General features: G+C 36.9%; 1 protein-coding gene across 1 annotated transcript in view; it reads right to left on the bottom strand.

Moving 5' to 3' along the window:
• LOC133336539 (TWiK family of potassium channels protein 18) overlaps positions 1-25,122 on the bottom strand; it is a 70,179-nt gene extending 45,057 nt beyond the window's left edge. The window contains exons 1-4 of the mRNA XM_061544822.1: positions 24,876-25,122; positions 24,416-24,572; positions 428-524; positions 190-316 (exon numbers count right to left, since the gene is read on the bottom strand). Of these exons, the coding sequence (XP_061400806.1) occupies positions 190-316; positions 428-524; positions 24,416-24,572; positions 24,876-25,122 (628 nt within the window). The remainder of the gene's footprint in view (positions 1-189; positions 317-427; positions 525-24,415; positions 24,573-24,875) is intronic.
• Positions 25,123-25,413: the final 291 nt, after the last annotated feature.

Below are 25,413 nucleotides of genomic sequence, written 5' to 3'. Positions count from 1 at the left end.
ACCAAAAGGTAATTGCCTTTTGTCACCTAGCCTTACACACATAGCCATATCTATACGCACACACACACACACATGCACAGTGTAATATTTGTGGCATCAAAATAAATAGATTTCCCATCCCTTCCTTTCAGTTTGTTTTTGTTGTTGTTTGCTATAAATGCTTCATAAATCTCTGTCAGTTAGACTTACCAATTGTTGTTATCAGCGTCAGCGAATAGAGAAATGCCGAGGCATAGGTCCATTTGTGTGAGGGCGGATTCATAGGCACACCTGTCTGATGGATTTTCGATTGACGCACCGAACGCAGCAATGTATCCTGGAAATTGTAACAAAAAAATAATTCAAATATTTATTATTCAGAAATACCACAATAAATTATGGGCAAATAAGAGATAAAAAAATAAAAAAACAAAACTTTGATATTCACCTGAAAATGTTGCACTTCTTGAGCAGCCAACCGCGTCCAATTCTCCTTGTACAAAATATTTAAATCCTCTGTTATCGACCAAAGACGATCAACCGTTCTAGAAAACAAAAATAACAAAACAACAATAAGCTATGAATAAATATTGACAAAACAAAAATATTATTTGCAGAAAAAAGTTTTCAATGGAAAACAACCACCAAATAAACCAATAATTGAGAAATTATTTATTTTCTTGCAAAATCGAAAAATAGACATCTCTGACACCTACATAAGCTGCTGTCAGGATTTATTTTTATGGCGCTCTATTAAATGGAAATTCAAATATACATTATTTTCAGCTAAAATCGATTCTCTTGTAATTTTGATAAACAAAAACGCCTAAAAGTATGCACCATGTTTTCGCTATAAAGAAAAAAACTTATTCGGCGGAAAAAAGGCATATATATATATATATATATATATATTTGTGTGGAAAAATCCTCAAGACCCTGAGAAGATTTTTTTGTATATGGAAAAAAGTACTTTTGGCCGGATTCGAGCATGTTTTTCTATACATAACAGTTCTCTGAGCCACAGCACAATTTTTTCCTACAGAAAAAAAGTATTCCGAACCCCAGATCATATACTTCAATCTACGAAAAAAAGGCCTCAGTGGACAAGAGCACATTGTATGGGAAACACACTCATGAAACTGAGAACAAACGGCTGTATCAAAAAACTACCTTTGGCCTGAGCAGAGCCGGTTTTTCTATAGACAATAGTACTCAGAACAGGGTTAACGAACCACCACATCACATATTGGCTTTGATTGTGTTTGTCTCACAGACAAGGTCCGTGGTGATTATTTTTCGTGCATATTTAAGAAACAAGCGACAACCCAACCTCCTTCATCAATTGCTCATACGAGACTAATCTGTTGGCTCGTTGTTTGTAAACAAGCAACCACTTGGTTGTGGAATTACAGTGGTGAACTGTCGTTTATTCAACAAAACTATGATTGTATGAGTGCACACAGAAAGCGCCCGCGGGCGCTGTGGTGGCGATGGTGGACTCAGAACCAGGACACATTTTTTCATATAGGAAATACGAAATATAGAATTTATTTAATTCTATAGAAAAAAGTTCCCAGTTTACTAGACCTCATCTTATGGGAAACATTCTCAGGGTCCTGAGAGCAAACGGTCCTATGGAGAAAAACTTCAACGTCTAAGCAAAAATTATGTGGAAAAAATTCTCAAGACACCGATGCGTACGTCCCTGCCTCATCCTATAAAAAATGCCTCTGTAGACAACGTCTAAGCAAAAATTATGTGGAAAAAATTCTCAAGACACCGATGCGTACGTCCCTGCCTCATCCTATAAAAAATGCCTCTGTAGACAAACGGCCTTATGAAAAAAAAACTCAGGGTCTACGAAAAATTTGTGTGAACCGAACCTGTGAAGACTTAGCAAATCTAATTTTCTTTTGTTTTAATTTCTTTCTACGTGTCCTTGAGCCTCTAAGGTCATTTTTCTATGAAAAAAATTCTCAAAATAAAAAAACAAGTTTTCTTGCCCTCGTCCTTTCCTATCCTTAGGCTCAAGTGACAATCTTCATTTAAATAAAATGTTCTCAGGTTTTACGTTAGAAAAAGAGTCCCCTTGTTTTGATCTCCACATTATTTTTTTTTTTTTCAAATGAAAAACCAAGTCCTGTGTCATCATTAAATCGTTTTCGTTTATATCCCTAAAACTATGCACCACAAATTTTTAGAAAAGATAAAAAAATAAAAAATTGTTGTTAAGTCCATAGAAAAATTCGTATATTTTATATCAAGTCTGTAGGAAAATTTCAGTAATAATGAAATTTTTGTGATTTGAAACACCTAAAACTGTGTACCTAACCAGGTGTGGTGCATAATTTTAGGGGGGTTTGAAATGACAAAAATTCAATTATTAAAATTTTTTAATTTTTATTTCTGTTTGATGATCGTTCGTTATTTTATTTTTTTTAAGTGATTATTTATACTCTTTCGAGTCGAGCTTGATGATCTAAGTTTTGCGCAATGAAAAGGAAAGCCAGGAGAAAAACCTACGTACCCACCATTATGCGACTCGTTTCGCCGTTGGTTAAGCGGCTCATCAGGCATATTGGGCTATGTGGCTTTACAAAGGTCGTACGTAGATAACTTGTATTTATTCCGCCCTGATGCGAAACTTGCATATGCGAATTAAATTCAAATTTTGTCAAAGTTCGACATTTGTCTTCATTCTAGGAACAGTCCTTTTCAAAGCAGATTTTTTGTTGTAGCGATGGATAATTAATTTTTATTTTAAAATTTATTTGATTTGATTTTTATTAATGATGTAAATTTTATTACTTTTGATAAAGGACCGATTTTTTTTTAATTTCGTAAATATTTTTTATGAAAAATACCATTTTTTGTTGGTAAAGTTTTCAGAGAGTGTTGCATTGGTTTAGGGGTATATAAAAAGTTCCAATACAAAATAGTCAATAGAAATACTCAAATGCTAAATAAAGAATCCAATTTTTTTATTTTTGACGATTTTTTCAGAGACTGTTGCATAGTTTTAGGAGTAAAAACAAAATATCCTTCAACAAAATATTCAACAAAATATCCTCAAATGTTATATTAAAAAATCTTCAAATTTTGTTCCCTCAGAAGTTTTTCAGTGAGTGTTGCATAGTTTTAGGGATATATAAAAATATATCCCTAAAACTATGCATCACACAATGTTATTAAATCGAAATTTATGTAAGCAAATGTCATTGACTAATAAAAGGAAAATATCCTTAAAAACAAAATTCAATAAATTATCCTCAAATACTAAATTAAAACCAGTAAGGAAAGTAGTAAAGTCGGACGGGGCCGACTATATGATACCCTTCACCACTATGGGTATATATTATTAGGACTATTAACATGAAATTGGATGAAATAAAATATCTGATATTTATCTAAATGTGAATCTACCTAGATCTATCCATAAACATGTCATTCGTTAGTTACAATGGGCTTCAAACAAACATAAATAGGTCATCCGTTGGGCTATGTCTGTACTTCTAGAAAACGCAACTACATAATTCTATGCTCAATTTTGTACGTTGTGCAAAATATGGGAGCTATATAGAAATCGGGACCAATTTTCTTGAAACTTGACAGACATCATTCTAGGCTCAATTCAGTACGTTATGCCAAATTTCGTGCAAATCGAAGGATATATAGGGACTTTGGTGGACCATTTACCTAAAATCGGACGAAACTATATATGGGAGCTATATCTAAATCTTGACCGATTTTCACGAAACTTGGCAGACATCATTCTAGGCTCAATTCAGTACGTTATGCCAAATTTCGTGCAAATCGAAAGATATATAGGGACTTTTGTGCACCATTTACATGAAATCGGACGAAACTGTATATGGGAGCTATATCTAAATCTGGACCGATTTCCACGAAACTTGGCAGACATCATTCTAGACCTAAATGATTAGGCTGTACCAAATTTCGTGCAAATCGAAAGATATATAGGGAACGTTTACATTAAATCTTTTAAATATATATATGGGAGCTATATCTAAATCTGAACCGATTTTTCCCAATTTCAATAGGGTTCGTCCTTGGGCACTTATTCGGCCCAAGGACGAACCCTATTGAAATTGGGAAAAATCGGTTCAGATTTGTGCCAAATTTCATCGAAATCGGATCATAAATGCGACCTGTACTTTGTTTACAATTTAACATCTACAGACGGACGGACGGACGGACATGCATAAATCGACTCAGAAAGTGATTCTATGCATATTCTCAAAAGGAACCCTGGGTCTATCTCGTTTCCTTTTGCCTGTTACAAACATATGCACAAAGACATAATATCCTGTACCACAGGGTGGTGAAGGGTATAAAAATCTTCAAATGTTTCCCATCAAAGAGTTTTTCGGAGAGTTTTACATAATTCTAGGGGTATATAATAGAAATATATCCCTAAAATTTTGACAAAAATTATTTTTTTTTCTAAGAAAAATATCCCTATATTAAATTTTCGTCAGAAATAATAATGAAAAAATTGTCTCAAAACCTTAAGGGGTTTAAATTAAATTGTAGATATATATATATAGGTTTTTGTATTACAAATAAATTATTTAACTCTGTAAATATTTTCCCAGTAATCATGATTTGCAAGAAATCAAATGAAGTTTATTTTTCTTTTCAGTTCAGATCAAAATAACAAAAAAAAAAAAAAAACCCAAATAGTTCACAGAATAACCTTACTTTGTGCATGCACCAACAAAAAGGAGAAGCATATTGGGGTCCTTGTTTATTTTTATTTCCTTTTTTGTCTTGATGTTGTTGTTTTTTTCTTGTGTCTTCAATAAACAATTACAAATGAACTTATAGATTTAATACCTTACTCTCCACCCGATCCCTACACCACCCAAACCTCTTCGAGTGTGTGTGGGTGTTTGTGTGTATGTGCTTAACATCCTCTTGCAATGGCAAAGGATATGGAAAATATTGGTTACGTTTTTGTGGTTCCTGAAGAGCTCTCATCTCTTCTTCTACGAAATTCTCTTTTCCATGTAGCTCAGAGAAGATGAATGTGAATGGTTGTATATCTATGTATGCATGTGTGTGTGTGTGAGTTGTTATTTTGTATTTTATTATTAGAAATGCAGTATGCATTTCCACACACACACACACACACACACACATAAACACATATATTATATAGATTGCTGCTTAAAAATGTAAGTATCTCCCCGCCTGAGCTGTAATGGTGTGTGTATGTCCCTGTCAGTGTGTCTGTGGTAGTATAAACGTAAATAAATTTAAATTCAAATGCAATCAATTGTAAATGTGTGTGTGTGGGGGAGAAAAGGAATAAAAATAACAACAAAAACAACACCATACAAAAAACAATTCCGCATCAATATGCATAACAAAAGGATATTGAATTCCATAGCTAGTGCCACAGCTCCAACGATTACCTCCACTTTCTCTCTCTCCCCCTTGCGCTCTACTTTTTCCTCTCTCCATTACTTTACAAAAATAAACAGAGCATGTAAAACTTGATTACACACGCTTTGGCATGCAATTCAACGATGGAAATGTTTTTCAACGAGGTTAATTCTAAGTTGCCCTCCTCCGCTCCCTTTTCCATTTCGCAATCAAAAAACTCCAAACACCAAAAACGAAGTTGAATTCTCGAAAATCTAATTGCAATTATTGGCAGCTACGCATAGCAGCAGAGCAGCACCACAGCGAACCACCTTGAGGCCTGAAGGTGTATTTAAGATCAATCACATTATGGAAACACTGAAAATTGCAATACACCCTCCTCCTACTCCTCCACGCAAAATATAACTCAATACGGCCTCGTCCTTTTTTTGCTGATTTGGGTGTATGTGTGTGTGTGTGTGTTCGGATGGCAGATGAGCTGCACTATGCAAATGTCATTATGCAAATACACAACAATATCCTTGTTTATATTCTGATTTTTCATGGTAAATTTGTTGCCTCGGCTGCTGCTGTTGTTGGTTTCAATCAGGGTCAGCCAGCCAGCCAGGCAGGCTTTGTATTTAGACAAGAGTAAATCAACAACAACCAAAGCATCGAGGGCCCTGCTGCAAAGCAAAACTAAATGTTGATATTGTTTAGTAATGTAAATTTATTGCGCTTGAATTGCAATTGTTGTTGTTGTTTGTGTTGTTGTTGTTGCTGCCTTTTTTGCATTTTTGTCCTTTGTGCATTTTAACGATGAATTTTTGATAGTTTTAAATACTGCAGCCAGGATAATGGAAAAATCCATTGAATTGGAAATAAAAATGTTGATGATGATGACGATGTTGTTGATGAAGGATAAAAGGGATTGTAATGGATTTTTCTTTCTAATGTCAATCACATCATCATGATTCGACATCTTTTGTAGTAAGGTACATTTATTGGGAAATTCTAAAACAGACGCCTAAAAGTATGCAACGCACAATAAAAAAATATTTGTATTTAATGAAATAAATTTTAAGGAAATGAGGAGAATTTAATTTTTATATAAACGACCTGAGGACACAATGGATTTTGTAAAAATATTTTTTTTCGAAGATTACAATAGGCGTATATGTCTTAAAAATATTTTTCCGAAGGCTAGTATAAGTCTGATTTTTTTTTAAATATTTTTTCAAAGGCTAGTATAAGTGTGGTCAAAATAGCAATCAATCGGCTGAAGAATAATAAAGCAGCAGGTGGCTAACTATTCAAGACTGGTGGTCTGATGCTTGTAAGGAGCATGCACCAGCTGATTAGTACAGTTTGGCTAGAAGAATGCATGTCCAATGATTGGAACCTCAGCATCCTGTGACCCGTGCACAAAAAAAGGAAACAAGACGATATGTGCCAACTATAGAGGAATAAGTCTCCTTCCCATCGCATATAAAGTGCTATCCAGCGTACTGTGTGAACGACTGAAGCCAATGGACCATATGACATTATTGGACCCTACCAATGTGGCTTCAGACCTGGCAAATCCAATATTGGAAAAAAACCCACGAAACCACATCGACACTTTCCACCTATTCGTCGACTATAAAGCCGCATTCGACAGCCCTATGCGTTCAGAGGTGTATAAAGCCATGTCTGCGTTTGGCATTCCTGCAAAATTAATACGACTATGCAGGATAACTTTAAGTGGCACAAGGTCAGCAGTTAAAGTCGTAAAGGACCTCTCGGATAAATATTTTTTTCAAAGGTGATAGTTTGTCGTGTGACCTTTTTAGCATCCTGCTGAAAAAAGTCATACGAGAGGCAAAAGTGAACAGAAATGGCATTCTGTACACCAAACAACACATGTTACTCACCTAAGCCGATGGCATCGACATAATGGGTCGAACATTGAGAGCGGTAACAGCCACCTTTGAACAAATTGAGAAGGAGTCTGCCAAAATGGGTCTGGCAGTAAACGGCGACGAGACCAAGCTGATGGTATCAACACGCAAGACGTCCAGTAGACTCGGACCAACTGTGGAACTTGAGAACTACAGCTTCGGGGTAGTCAAAGATTTTATATACCTTGGGTCGAACATTGAGAGCGGTAACAGCCACCTTTGAACAAATTGAAAAGGAGTCTGCCAAAGTGGGTCTGGCAGTAAACGGCGAGAAGAGCAAGCTGATGGTATTAACGCGCAAGACGCGTCCAGTAGACTCGTACCAAATGTGGAACTTGAGAACTACAGCTTCGGGGTAGTCAAAGATTTTATATACATTGGTAGCGTCATAAATAAAACGAATGACATCAATTTTGAAATTCGGAGAAGTATAGTGATGGCCAACCGATGCTACTATGGTCTGAGCAAACAACTCAGAAGCAAGGCCACCTCCCGCCAAACTAAATTCACACTCTACAAGACGCTGATACTACCCGTGCTGTTATATGGATCTGAAGCATGAGTACTTGCGCAAGCAGATGAGGCAGCTCTTGGAGTGTTCGAGAGAAAAAATTCTCCGAAAGATCTATGGACCCATCTGCGTTGACGGTGAATAACGCCGTCGAATGAACCATGTGAGTTGTACCAGCTATTCTCGGACATCGACATTGTTAGACGTATTGAGCTGCAGCGACTACGTTGGCTAGGTCATGTTGTGAGAATGGTGAGAATGGATGCCCCAGCCCAGAAGGCATATAAAAGCGAATCAGCTGATGGTTCACGCAGAAGGGGAAGCCCAAGAATAGGATGGGAAGATCAAGTGGAAGACAACATTGCCGAAAATGGTCTTTCAAATGGGAAAAAAACTGCGCAAAAGACCGATGCGCCTGGAAATCTTTTCTAAGCTCGGGCTATGAAACGAAAGTTCTGCCACAAGGCAGCTCAGTAAGTATAAGAGTGGACTTTTTATACCCTACATAACTATGTTGTCAGGGTATTATAGCTTTGTGCAGCCCCAAAAGTTTGTAACGCCGCGAAATATTGGTCCTAGACCCACCCTTACGTATACCGATCGTCATATCTCGACTAGCTGAGTCGATCTAGACATGTGTGTCCGTCCGTCTGTCCTTTATAATTTGTAAACACAATACAGGCCACAGTTATGGACCAATCTTCACGAAATTTTGCATGTAGGATGGGTTCTGGCCAATGAAGACCCCTATTGTTTTTGGTAAAGATCAGTTAATATTTAGGGGATGAAATGGACCAAAAACTTTTTTTCGGTTTTTCTGGTCGCTCCAGAGGCCGCAATTGTAGCACGAAATTTTACATGGTGAAGGGGGTCGGGCCAAGGAACAAGCATGCCTGTTTTGATAAAGATTGGTCAATATTTAGCGGGTCAAATGGACCCTGACTTTTGTGTGAAAAATGACAAAATTTGTCTTATTTGGCGTATATATTTACTCCTGAAAGACATAGACCCGAGCATATCCAAGAGGAGTATTTTACCTTTAAATTGATGCCAATTATATTGTTGTATATGCTCGGATGTGGGAGTTACACCTAAATATTTACAGGTATCTCCGCATTCGTAAATTATTTAGTAACCCATTATAACTCTAGAGAGCGGAACTATAGCGCTGATCGCTTTGAAATGTTCCATGAGGTTCCAGTTATGGGACAACGCCTATAATTTTCGGTGATGATAAGATAATAATTTTGGAATTAGTGGACCGAAAACTTAATTTTTATTTTCGAGTCGATGTATAGACCACGAATGAAAGCCGAATATCTCATCACAACCCACGTTGAAGGGAATCTGGACAATAGCCGTACTGAATACTCGTAATATTCGGAAAATATGTCAGTGTGAGGAAGAGGTGCTGTTTACCTCTAATCGGGCAAGAGGGTGCAAATATCACGAAATATTGCCCAGGCTCGGAATATACATCTGCAGAAAATTTGAGTCCCGTAGTAGTTGTGTAGGGTATCGAATGGTCAGCCACGTCCGACTATACTGCTCCGCTCACTGGTTTAAAAATATTTTTTTTTTAACTATCTAATTATTTCAATACATTATTTTCAAGGACTTTATTATTCCATAGAAAAATTAGCAATTCCTTTATTTAATTTTAAATTCCATTCGTTATTGTGTGGTGCATACTTCTAGGCTGATTTAGAACACTTTTGTTCCCCTAATTTTTAATTGAAAATCTAAAGGGCATAATTTCTCTGAAACCGCAATGCAAAGGTTTTGGGGTCATAATAGAAAACATAAAATTCGAGAGAAGTATTTTAAGTAATTGTAAGGACAAGCGAACTAACGAAGCAACTACTATTTATTTACTTCAATAAAAATACTGTGTGTGTCAACCCTTTTTCCCGCCCCTGACTCTCTATCCAATAGGAATTCCTTACAGAAACTAGAACGACAAGAAACTATTTTTTTTCGTTTTCTATTTTTTTTTTTATTAAGTAAACCAAAACTGGTCATATTTCCTATGAGCACATTTTAGGGGAAGAAAGTACCTAAGAGTTTTCTGGGAATAAATTGCACAACAAACAGAGGGTCGCAAGAAAGTACCCCCCTCCCCTTTGCTTTTGCTTAGAAAATTGTCATGAAACCTAACCCCTTAAATAGCCTGAGTATTATTTGCCTTAAGAGCTAAGAGCAGCAAATACGTTGCTGGATCCTTACTGGCCATGGCTAAGAGGAAATGCCACAAAATCTCTTGACAAACATAAGGGAAAGGGGTGTGAGAAGAGAAGAAGAAGGAACTTTTACTTTTGTTTATAGCCATAGACAGGGAATTATTTTTAGTTTAGATGTACATCTTGCAGTTATTCGGTCTTACTGCCAAGGGCCTAGAGAGGATACTTGGCCATTTTAGAAAAAATAAAAAAATATATTTTTTTGTTTCAGAGTGGAGTGTATTGTTTACTTTGTTGGTTTACTTAATTTAAGCTTAACTATTTCCTATGGCACAAATACAGCAACAATAAGAAAATTTTTAAGACTATAAAAAATTCAAAAACTATAGCAAATATAACTCTTAACATAGGGTGGAGGGGGACATTAATATTAGAATAAGGGGTTGATTTTTTTTTAAAAATATTTTTTAAATACCTTACACAACTATGTCGTAGGGGTATTATAGATTTTTGCAGCCCCAAGAGTTTGTAACGCCGCGAAATATTGGTCCCAGCCCCACTTTTTAGTATACCGATCGTCATATCTAGACTAACTGAGTTGATCTAGACATATGATCTTTACCCAAAAACAATAAGGGTCTTCATTGGCCTAACCTTTCCTACATGCAAAATATCGTGAAGATTGGTCCATAACTCTGTCTTTACAAATTATAATGGACAGAATAATTTGTAAACACGATACAGGCCAGAGTTATGGACCAATCTTCACGAAATTTTGCATGTAGGAAGGGTTAGGCCCAATGAAGACCCCTATTGTTTTTGGTAAAGATCGGTTTATATTTAGGTGATGAAATGCGCAAAATACTTGATTTTTATCGGTTTTTCTGGTCGCTCATAGCGAATTTGTACATGGAGAAGGGGATTGGGCCAAAGAATAAGCATGCATGTCTTTATAAAGATCGGTCAATATTTAGCGGGTCAAATGGATCCTGACTTTTGTGTGAAAAATGACAAAATTTGTTAGAATACAAATTTTGTCATAGATTTACCCCTGAAGGACATAGAGCCGAGAAGTTGATAGTATATCCAAGAGGAGTGGTTGGCCATTAAATTGATACCAATTATATTATCGTATGTAATCGGATGTGGGAGTTACACGTAAATATTTTCAGGAGCTTACCTATTCAGATATTATTTAATAAACCATTACCACACTACAGGACGGAAATATAGCGCCAATCGCCTTGAAATTTTCCATGAGGTTCCAGTTTTGGTCAAGGACAACGCCTAAAATTTTCGGTGATGATCAGATAATAATTTTGGGATAAAGTGGACCGAAAACTTAATTTTTTGTGCTATTTTTCGATTCAATCTATTGGCTACAATTATAATCCGAACGTCACAACACAACCCACTCTGAAGGGAATGTGGACAAGTAATCAGAAGGGCTGTACTGAATATTCGTCATATTCGGAAAATATGTCAGTGTAAGGAAGAGGTGCTGTTGACCTCTAGTCGTGAAAGAGGGTGCAACTATAACGTAATATTACCCAGGCTCGGAATAAAAATCCGCAAAGAGATGGAGTTCTGTGGTAGTTGTGTAGGGTATGGTATGGTCGGCCCCGCCCGACTATACTGCTCCGCTCACTGGTCTAATATAAAAAAGGGGGTTATATGGGGACTACCCCTAAAAGGGGGCGAATATTAATCATTTTTGAGAGGGAGGTTTGTTACCATATACGACTACAAAAAAACCAAATTACAAAGAATTCGGTTGAAAAACGCGTTCAAGAACCTTAAAATACCGAAAAATTGGGTTGTACCCTTATACGGGGGCTACCCGAAAAAATTTACCTACATTTATAATTTATAGTGGAGAGATTTGCTATCTAATAAGAACCCAATGTACAAAATTTCAGAGAATTCGGTTATAAAATGAGCCCAAGAACCCAAAATACCGAAAATTGTGGGGTACCCTTATATGGGGGCTATCCGAAGATATGGACCAATATTTATAATTTTTAGTGGAGTAATTTGGTACCAAATAAGAAGCCAATGTAAAAAATTTCAGACAATTCAGTTATAAAACGAGCCCAAGAACCCCAAAATACCGAAGATTGGGGTACCCTTATATGGGGGCTATCCGAAAAAATTGACCTGTATTTATAATTTTCAGTAGGGAGATTTGCTACCCAACAAGAACTCTAAGTACCAAATTTCACCGAATTCGGTCGAAAAATGCGATCAAAACCCCCAAAATACTGCAAAGTTGGGGGTAACCTTATATAGGGGCTATCCGAAAATATGGACCCATATTCATAATTTTTAGTGGAGAGATTTGATCCCCAATTAGAACTCAAAGTACCAAATTTCAGAGAATTCGGTTATAAAACGAGCCCAAGAACCCCAAAATACCGAAAATTGTGGGGTACCCTTATATGGGGGCTATCCGAAAATATGGACCCATATTTATACTTTTGATACCCAATAAGATTTGATACCCAATAAGAACTCAAAGTATCAAAATTTCAGCGAATTCAGTTAAAAAACGCGCTCAAGATCCTCAAAATACCGAAAATTGGGGGGTACCCCTATATGGGGGCTATCCGAAAAAATGGACCTATATTGAAAATTTTTAGTAGGGAGATTTGCTACCCAATAAGAACTCAAAGTACCAAATTTCAGCGAATTCGGTCGAAAAATGCGATCAAAACCCTCAAAATACCGCAAAGTTGGGGGTGCCCTTATATGGGGGCTATCCGAAAAAATGGACCTATATTTATAATTTATAGTAGAAGGATTTTATATCCAATAAGAACTCAAAGTACCAAATTTCAAAGAATTCGGTTATAAAACGAGCCCAAAACGGGGTACCTTTAAATGGGAGCTATGCCTAAACGTGAACCGATGTAACCCATCATCGAACATGACCTGCCTGCAGGCAAAAGACGACTCTATGAAACATTTTGGCGATCTATCTCAATTCATTTAGACGCTAGAGTAATTACAACAGACAGACAGACGGACATGGCTATATCGTCATAGAATTTTACGCTGATCAAGAATATATATACTTTATAGGATCGAAAATGATTATTCGATGCGTTACAAACGGAAAAACAAAACTAATATACCTCCATAATATGGTGGAGGGTATAAACAAAATCTAAGGAACACATTTTTTCATCAGACCCTGTGTGTCCCACCAACGACGGTATGTCTAAAATGCAAGTTAATTGAAAAACAAATTCTCGAGCCGTATTTGTATGTGTGTGTCCCACATTTGGTCTACCATCCAACGTACAAATGTGTGTGTAAGTATGTGCGATTGTGTGCGTGCAGCTGAATGAGGAAATTAAAGGCGTATAAAAAAAAAGAATGCAAGAGAAAAAAATGTAAATTGAAATGAAATAAATTTCAATGAAAATGACATTTAACAGCAAATACAAATAATCTGTAACTATATAGCAACATGGAAGTGGAACACACGCACACACAGGCATTTATAAAGACAGTGGAACCTAAATAAATGAATTTCTAAAGAAAAATAATTTATGAGGTTTGTTAAAGAAAATGCTTCACACGAAGTCGTTATTTTCAATTTCTTTTTTTAAATTTCTGAAAATTTATTCCATACTCCTGAAATAGGTTCCACTGTGCACACACACACACATACATTGAAACATCATGGGGGAAACAGCGGGATATGTCCACAACAAATATTAAAAAAGCCAATAACAAAAAAAAATAATTTAATAAAATTTAAAAATTTCCCAATTTTTTAAACAACTCACACCCCTCACCCCCCAAACATTCCAATCCCTGCTACGCCTTTAATTTCAGGAGGGAAAACATATAAAAATTGCATAGTTTAAACTTTCATTGTTTTTCGTTTGTTCGTTCGTTTACTTCCATTCTTCAGATCGTCGCTCAGGCATTCCGTAAATGTTAAATAAATTGTTTTTGTAGTTCACTTATTTTTTTGTTTGTAATTGTTGTTGCCGAGTATATATATTTTGTTTTACAAATATCCATACCCACAAAATAAAACATTAAATTTACATTTATATATATACACACTCACACTATACACACAAACATATGCAAATATTCACCCAGTTATGAGAACAATGAACTAGAAAGTGTAGTACAGTGCAGAGGCAGTTGCAGGGCAGTGGAGAGTGAGAAAGAGAGTGAGGGAGAGAAATGAAGAGCATACGAGCGAGTGCATCAAGCCTCGAGTTACTTTATTTTATCCTTGAGGTAGGGCACAAGGATTGTGCCCCCAACAGCACCAAATCATATACAAATTCTAAATAATGTTTTTAAAATGGTCCTGCAGGCAGGCTGGTTAGCTAGCTGCTACATCGAAGCTAACTATGTAGACAAATAATGTTAAGATATTTATTTTTGTTTTGTGTGCATGGACATAAGGCGGTCGTCTGCTGGGTAAACACATGTGAAGGATGAGATCATAGAGATACGATACATAATATTTAATGTGTTATTATTTTTTTAGATTGATTAATATGTGTGGTGCATACTTTTAGGGGCTTGCGATTTTTTTTTTGCTATGTGAGAGATAAGCTGGGAAGGATTTTTTTTTTATTTAATGGTCAAAGAATTTGTAAATTAAAAAAAAAACTTTAGAGGCTTGCGAAAAAAGTCCTCAGGGGACCGTAGAAAAATTATTTTTCCTATGGAATAAAGTATTCAAGTGGCCAGAACACAATTTTGTTATGGCAAAAAGGTACAACATGGTCCTCTGAAGGTCAGAGCAAATGTTCACCCTAGGAATAAAATCTCATTGGAGATCTGAGCACAATTTTTTGTAACAAAAAAAACAACAGAAGGGGCTATGGATTTTTCTAAAATATATTTTTTTCAAGGATAGAACAATGCCTATATTAAAAATCATTATTTTCGTACAGGCTGAGTGAATTTTTATACTCTTCACCACACTGTGGTACAGGGTATTATGTCTTTGTGCATATGTTTGTAACAGGCAAAAGGAAACGAGATAGACACATGGTTCCTTTTGAGAATATGCAAAAAATCACTGTCTGAGTCGATTTATGCATGTCCGTCCGTCCGTCTGCCCGTCTGTGCATGTTAAATTTTAAACAAAGTGCAGGTCGCATTTATAATCCGAATTGGATGAAATTTGGCATAGGTCACTTATTTGGCCCAAGGACGAATCCTATTGAAATTGGGAAAAATCCGTTCAGATTTAGATATAGCTCCCATATATGTTTTCGTCCGATTTATGGCAAATGGTATACCAAAGTCCCTATATATCTTTCGATTTGCACGAGACTTGGCACAGCGTAATGAATTAGGTTTAGAATGATGTGTGTTACGTTTCATGAAAATCGGTTTAGATTTAGATATAGCTCCCATATATATTTTCGTCCGATTTAAGGTAAATGGTGTACAAAAGTCCCTATATATCTTTCGATTTGCACGAAATTCGGTACAGAGTAATTAATTAGGTCTAGAATTATGTGTGCCAAGTTTCATGAGAATCGGTTCAGATTTAGATATAGCTCCCATATATATTTTCGTCCGATTTAAGGTACATGGTACACCAAAGTCCCTAAATATATTTCGATTTGCACGAAATTCGGCACACCATACTGAAATGAGTCTAGAATAATGTGTGTTAAGTTTCATGAAAATCGGTTAAGATTTAGATATAGCTCCCATATATATTTTCGTCCGATTTAAGGTAAATGGTGCACCAAAGTCCCTATATATCTTTCGATTTGCACGAAATTTGGTACAGCGTAATGAATTAGGTTTAGAATGATGTGTGTTAAGTTTCATGTAAGTCAGTTCATATTTAGATATAGCTCTCATATATAGTTTCGTCCGATTTTATGTTAATGGTGTACTAAAGTCCCTATATATCTTTCGATTTGCACAAAATTTGGCACAGTGTAATGAATAAGGTCTATAATGATGTATGTCAAGTTTCATGAAAATCTGTTCAGATTTAGATATAGCTCCCATATATATTTTCGTCCGATTTTATGTAAATGGTGTACCAAAGTCTCTATATATCTTTCAATTTGCACGAAATTTGGCACAGCTTAATGAATTAGGCTTAGAATGATGTGTGTTAAGTTTCATGTAAATCAGTTCAGATTTAGATATAGCTCCCACATATATATTTTCGTCCGATTTAAGGTAAATGGTGTACCAAAGTCTCTATATATCTTTCGATTTGTACGAAATTTGGCACAGCGTAATGAATTAGGTCTAGCATTATGTGTGTTAAGTTTCATGAAAATCGGTTCAGATTTAGATATAGCTCCTATATATATTTTCGTACGATTTAGGGTAAATGGTGTACCAAAGTCCCTATATATCTTTCGATTTGCACGAAATTTGTCATGGGGTACTGCATTAGGTCCAGAATGATGTGTGTTAAGTTTCATGAAAATCGATTCAGATTTAGATATAGCTCCCATATATATTTTCGTCCGATTTAAGGTAAATGGTGTACCAAAGTCAATATATATCTTTCGATTTTCACGAAATTTGGCATAGCGTAATGACATAGGTCTAGAATGATATGTGTTAAGTTTCTTGAAAATCGGTTCCGATTTAGATATAACTCCCATATATACTTTCGTCTGATTTTAAGTAAATGGGTTTGGATTTTTTAAAAATATTTTTTGAGGTATTAACAAAGGCAGGGATTTCAAAGACCACATCAGGTGTGGATTTTTTAGAAATAAAGATGCCTGTTCAATGACCTCTGATCTCATCCCTTGTTGACCTCATACACCATAATAATAAAAACTTTTTCCCTGTCTCATTATCATGTTTTCTTCGCCTTTATTGCTTTTTCGCTTCCTTGTCGCAGCGTTCAACAATGACAACGTGTTCATTGTTGTTGTTGCTGGTGCTGTTTAGTTGAATTCAAATAGTTTAACATGCAAATCAATTTGTAATGCGGTCCATTTAGTGGCGCAACCCAGGACCCGCATTCAAGCGAAGTGGCATGTAAGTGGAACTGTATGAATGGAATGGTTTTCTTCTTCTTCTGTTGTTGTCATTATACGACAATTATCACAGAAAGTGCAAAGAAACTGGAAATTGTACAGCTTCAGGACTTGTCGGCCAAAGAAAGAAGAAGAAGAAAAAAAGAAGAACCTCCTTTCAAGGAATTGTCATTTGGATAAAAAAAATGAATTAGGACAAAAGTCCCAGCACCAAGAGCTTTGCAGTAACTTTTTTAGCCAAACTTTGCACAAAAGGACCACGCTTTAATTCCTGGCCACAATGGAGCGAACGGTTATGCTGATGTTGCTGCTGAAGGAGAACAAGGCTCTCAGAAAAGCAAAAAGCATAAAATTGTGTGCCAGTCCAGGATAACCAGGGCTAGGATTTAATTTAATAAATCCAACTTAACTTGTATTAACAAAAAGTGAGCGGCTGTCTCAACAATGGCCAGGACAATACCATCACCATGATGATGCTGATGATGAAGATGATGCTGAGGACGATGTTGAAGCTGTTGCTTGTGATAGGCATTGCGACGGAAATGTTATTTCCAAGTTGTTCTTGTTGTTGTTGTTGTTGCTGTTGCCTCAAATAGTCCTATCATGTCTTACAACATGTTTCATTGGCCTTATTTGGCCAAGATGAGATTTTATTGTAATGCCAGAGAACTGGCTTTTTGGACAATTGAAAAGTTGGCATTATGTTGGTGTGTGTGTGTGTGTTCGTGTGCCTACAGAGCTTGTCTTCTTGTCTTCATCCTCACAAGAATAAACATTGAGTGTCCTGCTGTCATAATGATGGTCTTTTTGGGGTTTTTGGGAATTGCTCGATGTCCATTTATCTTTTGGCCCAGTTAGCTTAAGTCATGACAACTATGGGTAAGTAAGTGAATATGGCAAATGATTAAAGTGTCTCTATACACACACACACTCTCAAAGAAAAGATAGATACACACACACAATGATACACTTAAATTCTTCTGCAACTTTGAAATACCTTCTTAGCCGGAAAGGAACTTCTTTGTTATGGAGTACATATGCTTCAATGTGTAGGTATGTATGTATGTCTATATGTGTGTGTGTGTGCTTATACATGTCCACACATATGTCAATTTTCATATATTACATAAAGAAATGACATGCCGAAACATCAACCAGTTCTTATTACACTAAGAAGTTATCTCTATATGACTTTGTCTTGAGCATCAACAGGACGGCAAACAACAACAACGACCACTTCAACTGGGTTTAAGGACAATATGTCCTAGCCTTTTGTCATGTCCTCTTTCTTTTTTCCTTATTATCATTGCAATATAATTTGTTAGATAGTTGCCTTGAGTGTATGAGGAGGCATCCTTTTTCTTTATATATATCATATTGTTGTGTTGCTGTTGTTGTTGTTCGTCCTGTAACCGGAAAACTTTAGCCTTTATTGAGTTCAAATGCAATATGAACGGCCATTGAAAGGACTTGTAGGATCATCGCTCACTCGATGCTGCTGATGAAGAAAAATACTAAAGTTTCTTTCAGATGTTAGGTGAGCTCAATTACAGTGATGGACAGACTGTCCAACAAAACTTTTGTGTTTTGGAAAGGAAAGAAGTTTTTTTTTAACGAAGGAGTATGAGGACATATATTTTTCAAGTAGCAGAAGGGGTTTAAAAACAATTTTTCATGACAACGACAATATGGCGAGTTTTTAAAAATATTTTTTGGGGTACCACCAAAGGCATATATATTTTTTTTCGAAAGGGCTAATAGAAGGCCGGATTTTGTTTCTAATTATTTTTTGTAAACACGATACAGGCCACAGTTATTGTCCAATCTTCACGAAATTTTGTATGTAGAATGGGTTCTGCCCAATGAAGACCCCTATTGTTTTTGGTAAACATCGGTTAATATTTAGGGGATGAAATGGACCAAATGCTTACGTTTTGTCGGTTCTTCTGGTCGCTCCAGAGCCTGCAATTATGGCCCAAACATCGTGAACATGGGGAAGGGGATTGGGCTAAAGAATTAGCATGCCTGTTTTGATATAGATGGGTCAATATTTAGCGGGTCCAATGGACCCTGACTTTTGTGTGAAAAATGACAAAATTTGTATTCTATGGCGTATAGATTTACCCCTGAAGGACATAGAGCCGAGAAGTTGATAGTATATCCAAAAGGAGTGGTTGGCCTTTAAATCGATACCAATTATATTGTCGTATGTACTCAGATATTATTTAATAAACCATTACCCCACCAGAGGGCGGAAATATAGCACTGCCCTTACTTACTTACTTACTTACATAGCTGGCTTGTGACAGAATTTTCGTTCCATAAGCCGAGCTTAAGAAAGATTTCCAGGCGCGTCGGTATTTTGCGCAGTTTTTCCAATTTGAAAGACCATTTTCGGCAATGTTGTCTTCGACTTTATCTTTCCATAGTATTCGCGGCCTTCCCCTTCTGCGTGAACCATCAGCTAGTTCGCTTTTATATGCCTTCTTGGGTGGAGCATCTTCATCCATTCTCACAACATGACCTAGCCAACGTAGTCGCTGCAGCTCAATACGTCTAACAATGTCGATGTCCGAGAATAGCTGGTACAACTCATGGTACATTCGATGGTGATATTCATCGTCAACGCAGATCGGCCCATAGATCTGTCGGAGAATTTTTCTCTCAAACACTCCAAGAGCTGCCTCATCTGCTTGCGTAAGTACCCATGCTTCAGATCCATATAACAGCACGAGTAGTATCAGCGTCTTGTAGAGTGCGAGTTTGGTCTGGCGGGAGGTGGCCTTGCTTTCGAGACCATAGTAGCATCTGTTGGCCATGACTATACTTCTCCGAATTTCAAAACTGATGTCATTCGTTTTGTTTCTGGGGGTATCAAGGTATATAAAATCTTTGAATACCTCGAAGCTGTAGTTCTCCAGTTCCACAGTTGGTCCGAGTCTGTTGGACGTCTTGCACGTTGATACCATCAGCTTAGTCTTCTCGCCGTTTATTGCCAGACCCAGACTCCTTCTCAAATTGTTGAAAGGTGGCTTTTACCGCTCTCAGTGTTCGACCCATTATGTCGATGCCATCGACGTAGGCGAGTAATATGTGTTGTTTGGTATACAGAGTGTCATTTCTGTTCACTTTTACCTCTTGTATGACCTTTTCCAGCAGGATGTTAAAAGGTCACACGACAAACTGTCACCTTGTCTGAATCCTCGTTCGGTATAAAAGGGCTCCGAAAGGTCTTATCCGACTTTAACTGCTGATCTTGTGGCAGTTAAACTTATCCTGTATAGCCGAATTAATTTTGCAGGAATGCCAAACGCAGACACGGCTTTAAACACCTCTGAACGAATAGGGCTGTCGAATGCGGCTTTATAGTCGACAAATAGGTGGAATGTGTCGATGTGTTTTTCGTAGGTTTTTTCAGGATTTGCCAGGACTGAAGCCGCATTGATATGGTCCAATAATATCATTGACCATTGGCTTCAATCGTTCATACAGCACACTGGATAGTACTTTATATGCGATGGGAAAGAGACTTATTCTCCTATAATTGGCACATATCGTCTCGTCTCATTTTTTGTGCACGGGACACAGAATGATGAGGTTCCAATCGTTGGCCACGCATTTTTCTAGCCAAATTATACTAATCAGCTGGTGCATGCTCCTGACCTGCATATGACCACCAGTCTTGAATAGTTTGGCTGGTAACCCATCGGCACCTGCTGCTTTATTGTTCTACAGCCGCCATCTATTATTGGTTCTGGGGTATCCTCTTCGCCGCTACTATTTGATACCAAAAGCTTTTCAAAATGCTCCTTCCAGATCTCAGCACGCTGCCTGTATCTGTCACCAGTTTTCCTCCTTTATTTCTACAGGAGGATGTGCCTGCACTAAAGCTTTCGGTTTGGTGTTTTACCCGTTGGTAGTCATTCTGACTCCTGTACATCTCGATTTGCTCACGCTCACGTTTTTCTTGTTCTTTATTCCTTTTTTTCAGATGATACGTTTCTCCTCTCTCCTCTTCTCCCGATAGTTCTCCATCGCATTACCTGTTGGTACTGTCCGCAGGGTTGCCCTATACGCTGCGTTTTTCATATCAGTAGCATTACGACACTCCTGATCGTACCACGGATTTCTTGATGGTGGTCTTTGGTACCCAAGTGTTGTATTCGCAAGAAGTACTATACTAAGTAGTATTGGGAAAAATGTTTTTAAGAAATTGAGTCGAGGATTTTTTTTAATATTTTCCAAATGCCTAAGCCTTCAATTTCACCCTCTCCTTATGTTTTCAAATATTCCTCCCTCTATCCCTTGCATAATTTTCCATATTTATTTATGCAAATAACATTTAACGGGAGTTCTTAATTATTATTTTATTTTGTTTTTGTTTATGATCTAATAAAAAATTATTTAATTTTTAAAATATTCATCAAACTATGTTTATTTAGTGAAATTTACATACACACACACATACATTAATATGTATGTAAGTATGTGTCTATTTCAGACAATCATCAAAAAATCATCAATAAAAATTTTGTGTAATTTTTTGGGGGACTTTTTGTTGTTGGCATCATCAATAATTAATTAACTAAAAATGCTAAATTAAATATTAGTCAATTAGAAAGAAGAGAAAAAAACTTTTGAAAACTGTGCTGGGGATAAATGGCTTAAAATGTGAAATTGATGGAAAATTTATAATGAATTATTATTTGTTTTTTTTTTTTAATTTTTTTTTTTTTTTTTTTTGTTAGGTCACATTGGTAAGGGATTTGTCACGTACAATTGTAATCTGAGGGGGCTTAGGTGATGAATTTTCAAAAAAAAAATATTAAATAAATAAAATATTGGTGGGGAAACTAACTCACCTAATAACCAGTAATTCTCGGAACATAAGAGGTAGACAATGCGGTGGAATTTAAAAAAAAAAAACAGTAAGAAAAGCAGAAAAGTCGGACGGGGCCGACTATATGATACCCTTCACCACTTTGGGTATATTCAGAAGATGGAATCCTAACAGACGTCGCATAAGGGACCTATATTTAAATCTAAACCGATTTTCAGGAAATTCAACACACATCATTCTAGACCTAATTCATTACGCTAGGCCAAATTTCGTGCAAATCGAAAGATATATAGGGACTTTGGTGCACCATTTACCTTAAATCGGACGAATATATATATATGGGAGCTATATCTAAATCTGGACCGATTTACACGAAATTTAACACACGTCATTCTAGACTTAATTCAGTACGCTTTGCCAAATTTCGTGCAAATCGAAAGATATATAGGGACTTTGGTGCACCATTTACATAAAATCGGACGAAAATATATATGAGAGCTATATCTAAATCTGAACCGATTTTCACGAAACTTGGCAGACATCACTCCAGGCTCAATTCATTACGTTGTGCCAAATTTCGTGCAAATCGAAAGAAGTATAGGGTCTTTGGTACACCATGTACATTAAATCGGACGAAAATATATATTGGAGCTATATCAAAATCTGAACCGATTTTCAGGAAACTTAGCACACATCATTCTAGACCTAATTCATTACCCTGTGCCAAATTTCGTGCAAATCGAAAGATATATAGGGACTTTGGTACACCATTTACTATAAATCGGACGAAATATGTATATGGGAGCTATATCTAAATCTGAATCGATTTTTCCCAATTTCAATAGGGTTCGTCCTTGGGCCGAATAAGTGACCTATGCCAAATTTCATCCAATTCGGATCATAAATGCGACCCGTACTTTATTTACAATTTAAAATGGGCGGACAGACAGACGGACGGACGGACATTCATAAATCGACTCAGAAAATGATTATATGCATATTCTCAAAAGGAACCATGTGTCTATCTCGCTTCCTTTTGCCTGTTACAAACATATGCACAAAGACATAATACCCTGTACCACAGGGTATTATTTCACTGTAGTGAAGGATATAAAAATTTGGTTAGTTTGCCATAACTTCAAAGGTTTTTTCTGTATATTTTCTGCGGTCTTCTGAGGTCCTAGGACTCATTTATAGAAAATTAACAAAAATAATTGGAAAGGACATACCTTAGTCTCGTGTGCTTTTCAGAACCCTAAGTTTTAAATTGATTTCAATTAAATCCACAGTCATTTGGGGAAATGCTATGCAATTTCAATGGTCCCAGATTCTACGTATAAATAATCGCCAATCACAACATCGGTAATAAATTATGAATGGCTCAAAAACTCTGCAAGAAACTTCGAGATCTTTAACACTTAATAATAAATTTTTAAAGGCTTCACACTCGGCTCATTGGATCTCTATATCTATGATGCATGGTTGTTGAAGGATTGAATCTAAATCCTTTTGAAGGAACTTGAAGGCCTAAGGAGCATGCATAGCCCCTATCTGGAACCTAATGGGCCCTACCCGCCATATTAATAGGATTTAAGCTTCGTTGCTGCAATTTCAGACATCTGGAACCTAATGGGCCCTACCCGCCATATTAATAGGATTTAAGCTTCGTTGCTGCAATTTCAGACATCTGGAACCTAATGGGCCCTACCCGCCATATTAATAGGATTTAAGCTTCGTTGCTGCAATTTCAGACATTGAGCATCCTTAACTACCCTCAGCTCCCTTTAAGGTCATTATCAAACCCAATTAGAGATCAGCTTCCCCTATCCTAAAACCGAAAACCTAATGGGGCCCATATCCCAAATCTAATGGGTCCTACCCGCCATATTAAAAGGATTTAAGCATCGTTGCTGGAATTTAAGACACTGTGGAGCCTTAACTACCCTCAGATCCCTTTAAGGTCCTTATCAAACCCAATTAGAGATCAGCCTCCCCTATCCTAAAACCGAAAACCTAATGGGGCCCCATATCCCAAACCTTATGGGTCCTACCCATATTAATAGGATTTAAGCTTCGTTGCTGCAATTTGAGACACTGAGGAGCCCTAACTACCTTTAGATCCCTTTAAGGTCCATATCGAACCGAATTAGAGATTAGCTTCCAGCATTCTATGATTAAACATTTTTAATTCAAGGTTCAATTTTTGTTTTCATTTTGTTTCTAAACTACACATCCTTTAAAGAAAAATATCCTAAAAAAAATTTAGCTCTAAGGCAACACAACATCTCTCATCAATCTGACAATGTTGCAGAATTTTGCTTTAACTTGATACCTTAGAAAAAGAAGAAGAAGACGACGAACAAGAACAATCACCAAAAGGAAGGAAAAAAAATAACAAACCGAACTACATTGAAGGTTATCAGTTGGGGTCAATTGAAAAAGTTTTCAATTCTTTTACTCGGCCTCTCTGTAGTCCGCATTCTCGTTAGCCACAAAAAAAACATCAGCAGAGGCAGAATAAAAACCCCGACCTGCCCTGCATTTTGTTGAAACGAAAGAAAACTTACCTTGATCTGATTTCCGCATTGGCCAGTTCATTGCGTGGATAGGGCTTTGAGGCGGCCACTGCTGTTTCCAATGCTGTGGTATCATCCAATTCACCCTCAAGCGTTACAAAAATAATGGAACCCATGGCCGTGTATATAAGGACCAATATCAGAACACCTTAACGAGAAGAAGAAGAAGAAAACAAGAATAAGAAAGACAAGATAAAAGAGAATTGTTAAAATTTATATGAAAAGTGATATCCGTTTGGGGTTTGTTGTTATTTCTTAAGGCTCACAAACACACATCCTTTGCTCAGTCACAGCTCTTCCCCCTCTCACTCCCTCCATGCCTCTCTTTGTGCTTTCATTTCTTTTATTATGAATCATTAATCACAAATCTCCAAAAAGTCATATTTTTTGTGATGCCCAAAGGATGTGTGGGTGTGTATGTGTATCTTAGTGTATCTGTGTGTGTACCTACCTGTGGCGGATATGCAATGTGACTTGGGTGCTTTATGACAGCCGCACAGCCCCGTATTCCCCACATTTGCCTGATGATGCTGGTCACGCTGTTGTTGTTTCTCGCTTTTGGTCGCCGTTGCCGCCGCCGCCGAAAAACACATTGAATTTGTGGCCGTCGCTGTGGCGTTGTTGGCCGCAATTGAGGCGGCATTTGTTTGTGGTCCGCCAATGAATGCCGTTATGGGCAATGGCGGTTTTTTGTTCATAATCGCTGCAGCAGAAAAATAACAATAAACCGCAAATCAATTGTTATGATGGCCCAGCTTTGTTGGTGCTGTAATAAAATTGTCCTTAAGAATGGAGAAACGAAGCCGAAAAAAATGCGGAGAAATTCTCGTTCGCTCGCTCGCTGGTTCGTCCTGTTGTTATATTTCACATTTATTTACACACACAAATCATGGTGATGGTGATTTGGCAAGCAATGATTATTAGTATTGGGGCGATAATGACGATGACGATGTCTGTGGCGATGATGGGCAAATTGCAATACCCGGCTG

This window comes from Musca vetustissima, unplaced genomic scaffold (assembly GCF_032173495.1).
Source record: "Musca vetustissima isolate MV318-11 ecotype Yass unplaced genomic scaffold, APGP_CSIRO_Mvet_v1 utg1129, whole genome shotgun sequence".
Classification (NCBI taxonomy): domain Eukaryota; kingdom Metazoa; phylum Arthropoda; class Insecta; order Diptera; family Muscidae; genus Musca; species Musca vetustissima.
The sequence above is the reverse complement of the archived record's forward strand: the minus strand, read 5'-3'. Positions and strand labels throughout refer to the sequence as shown.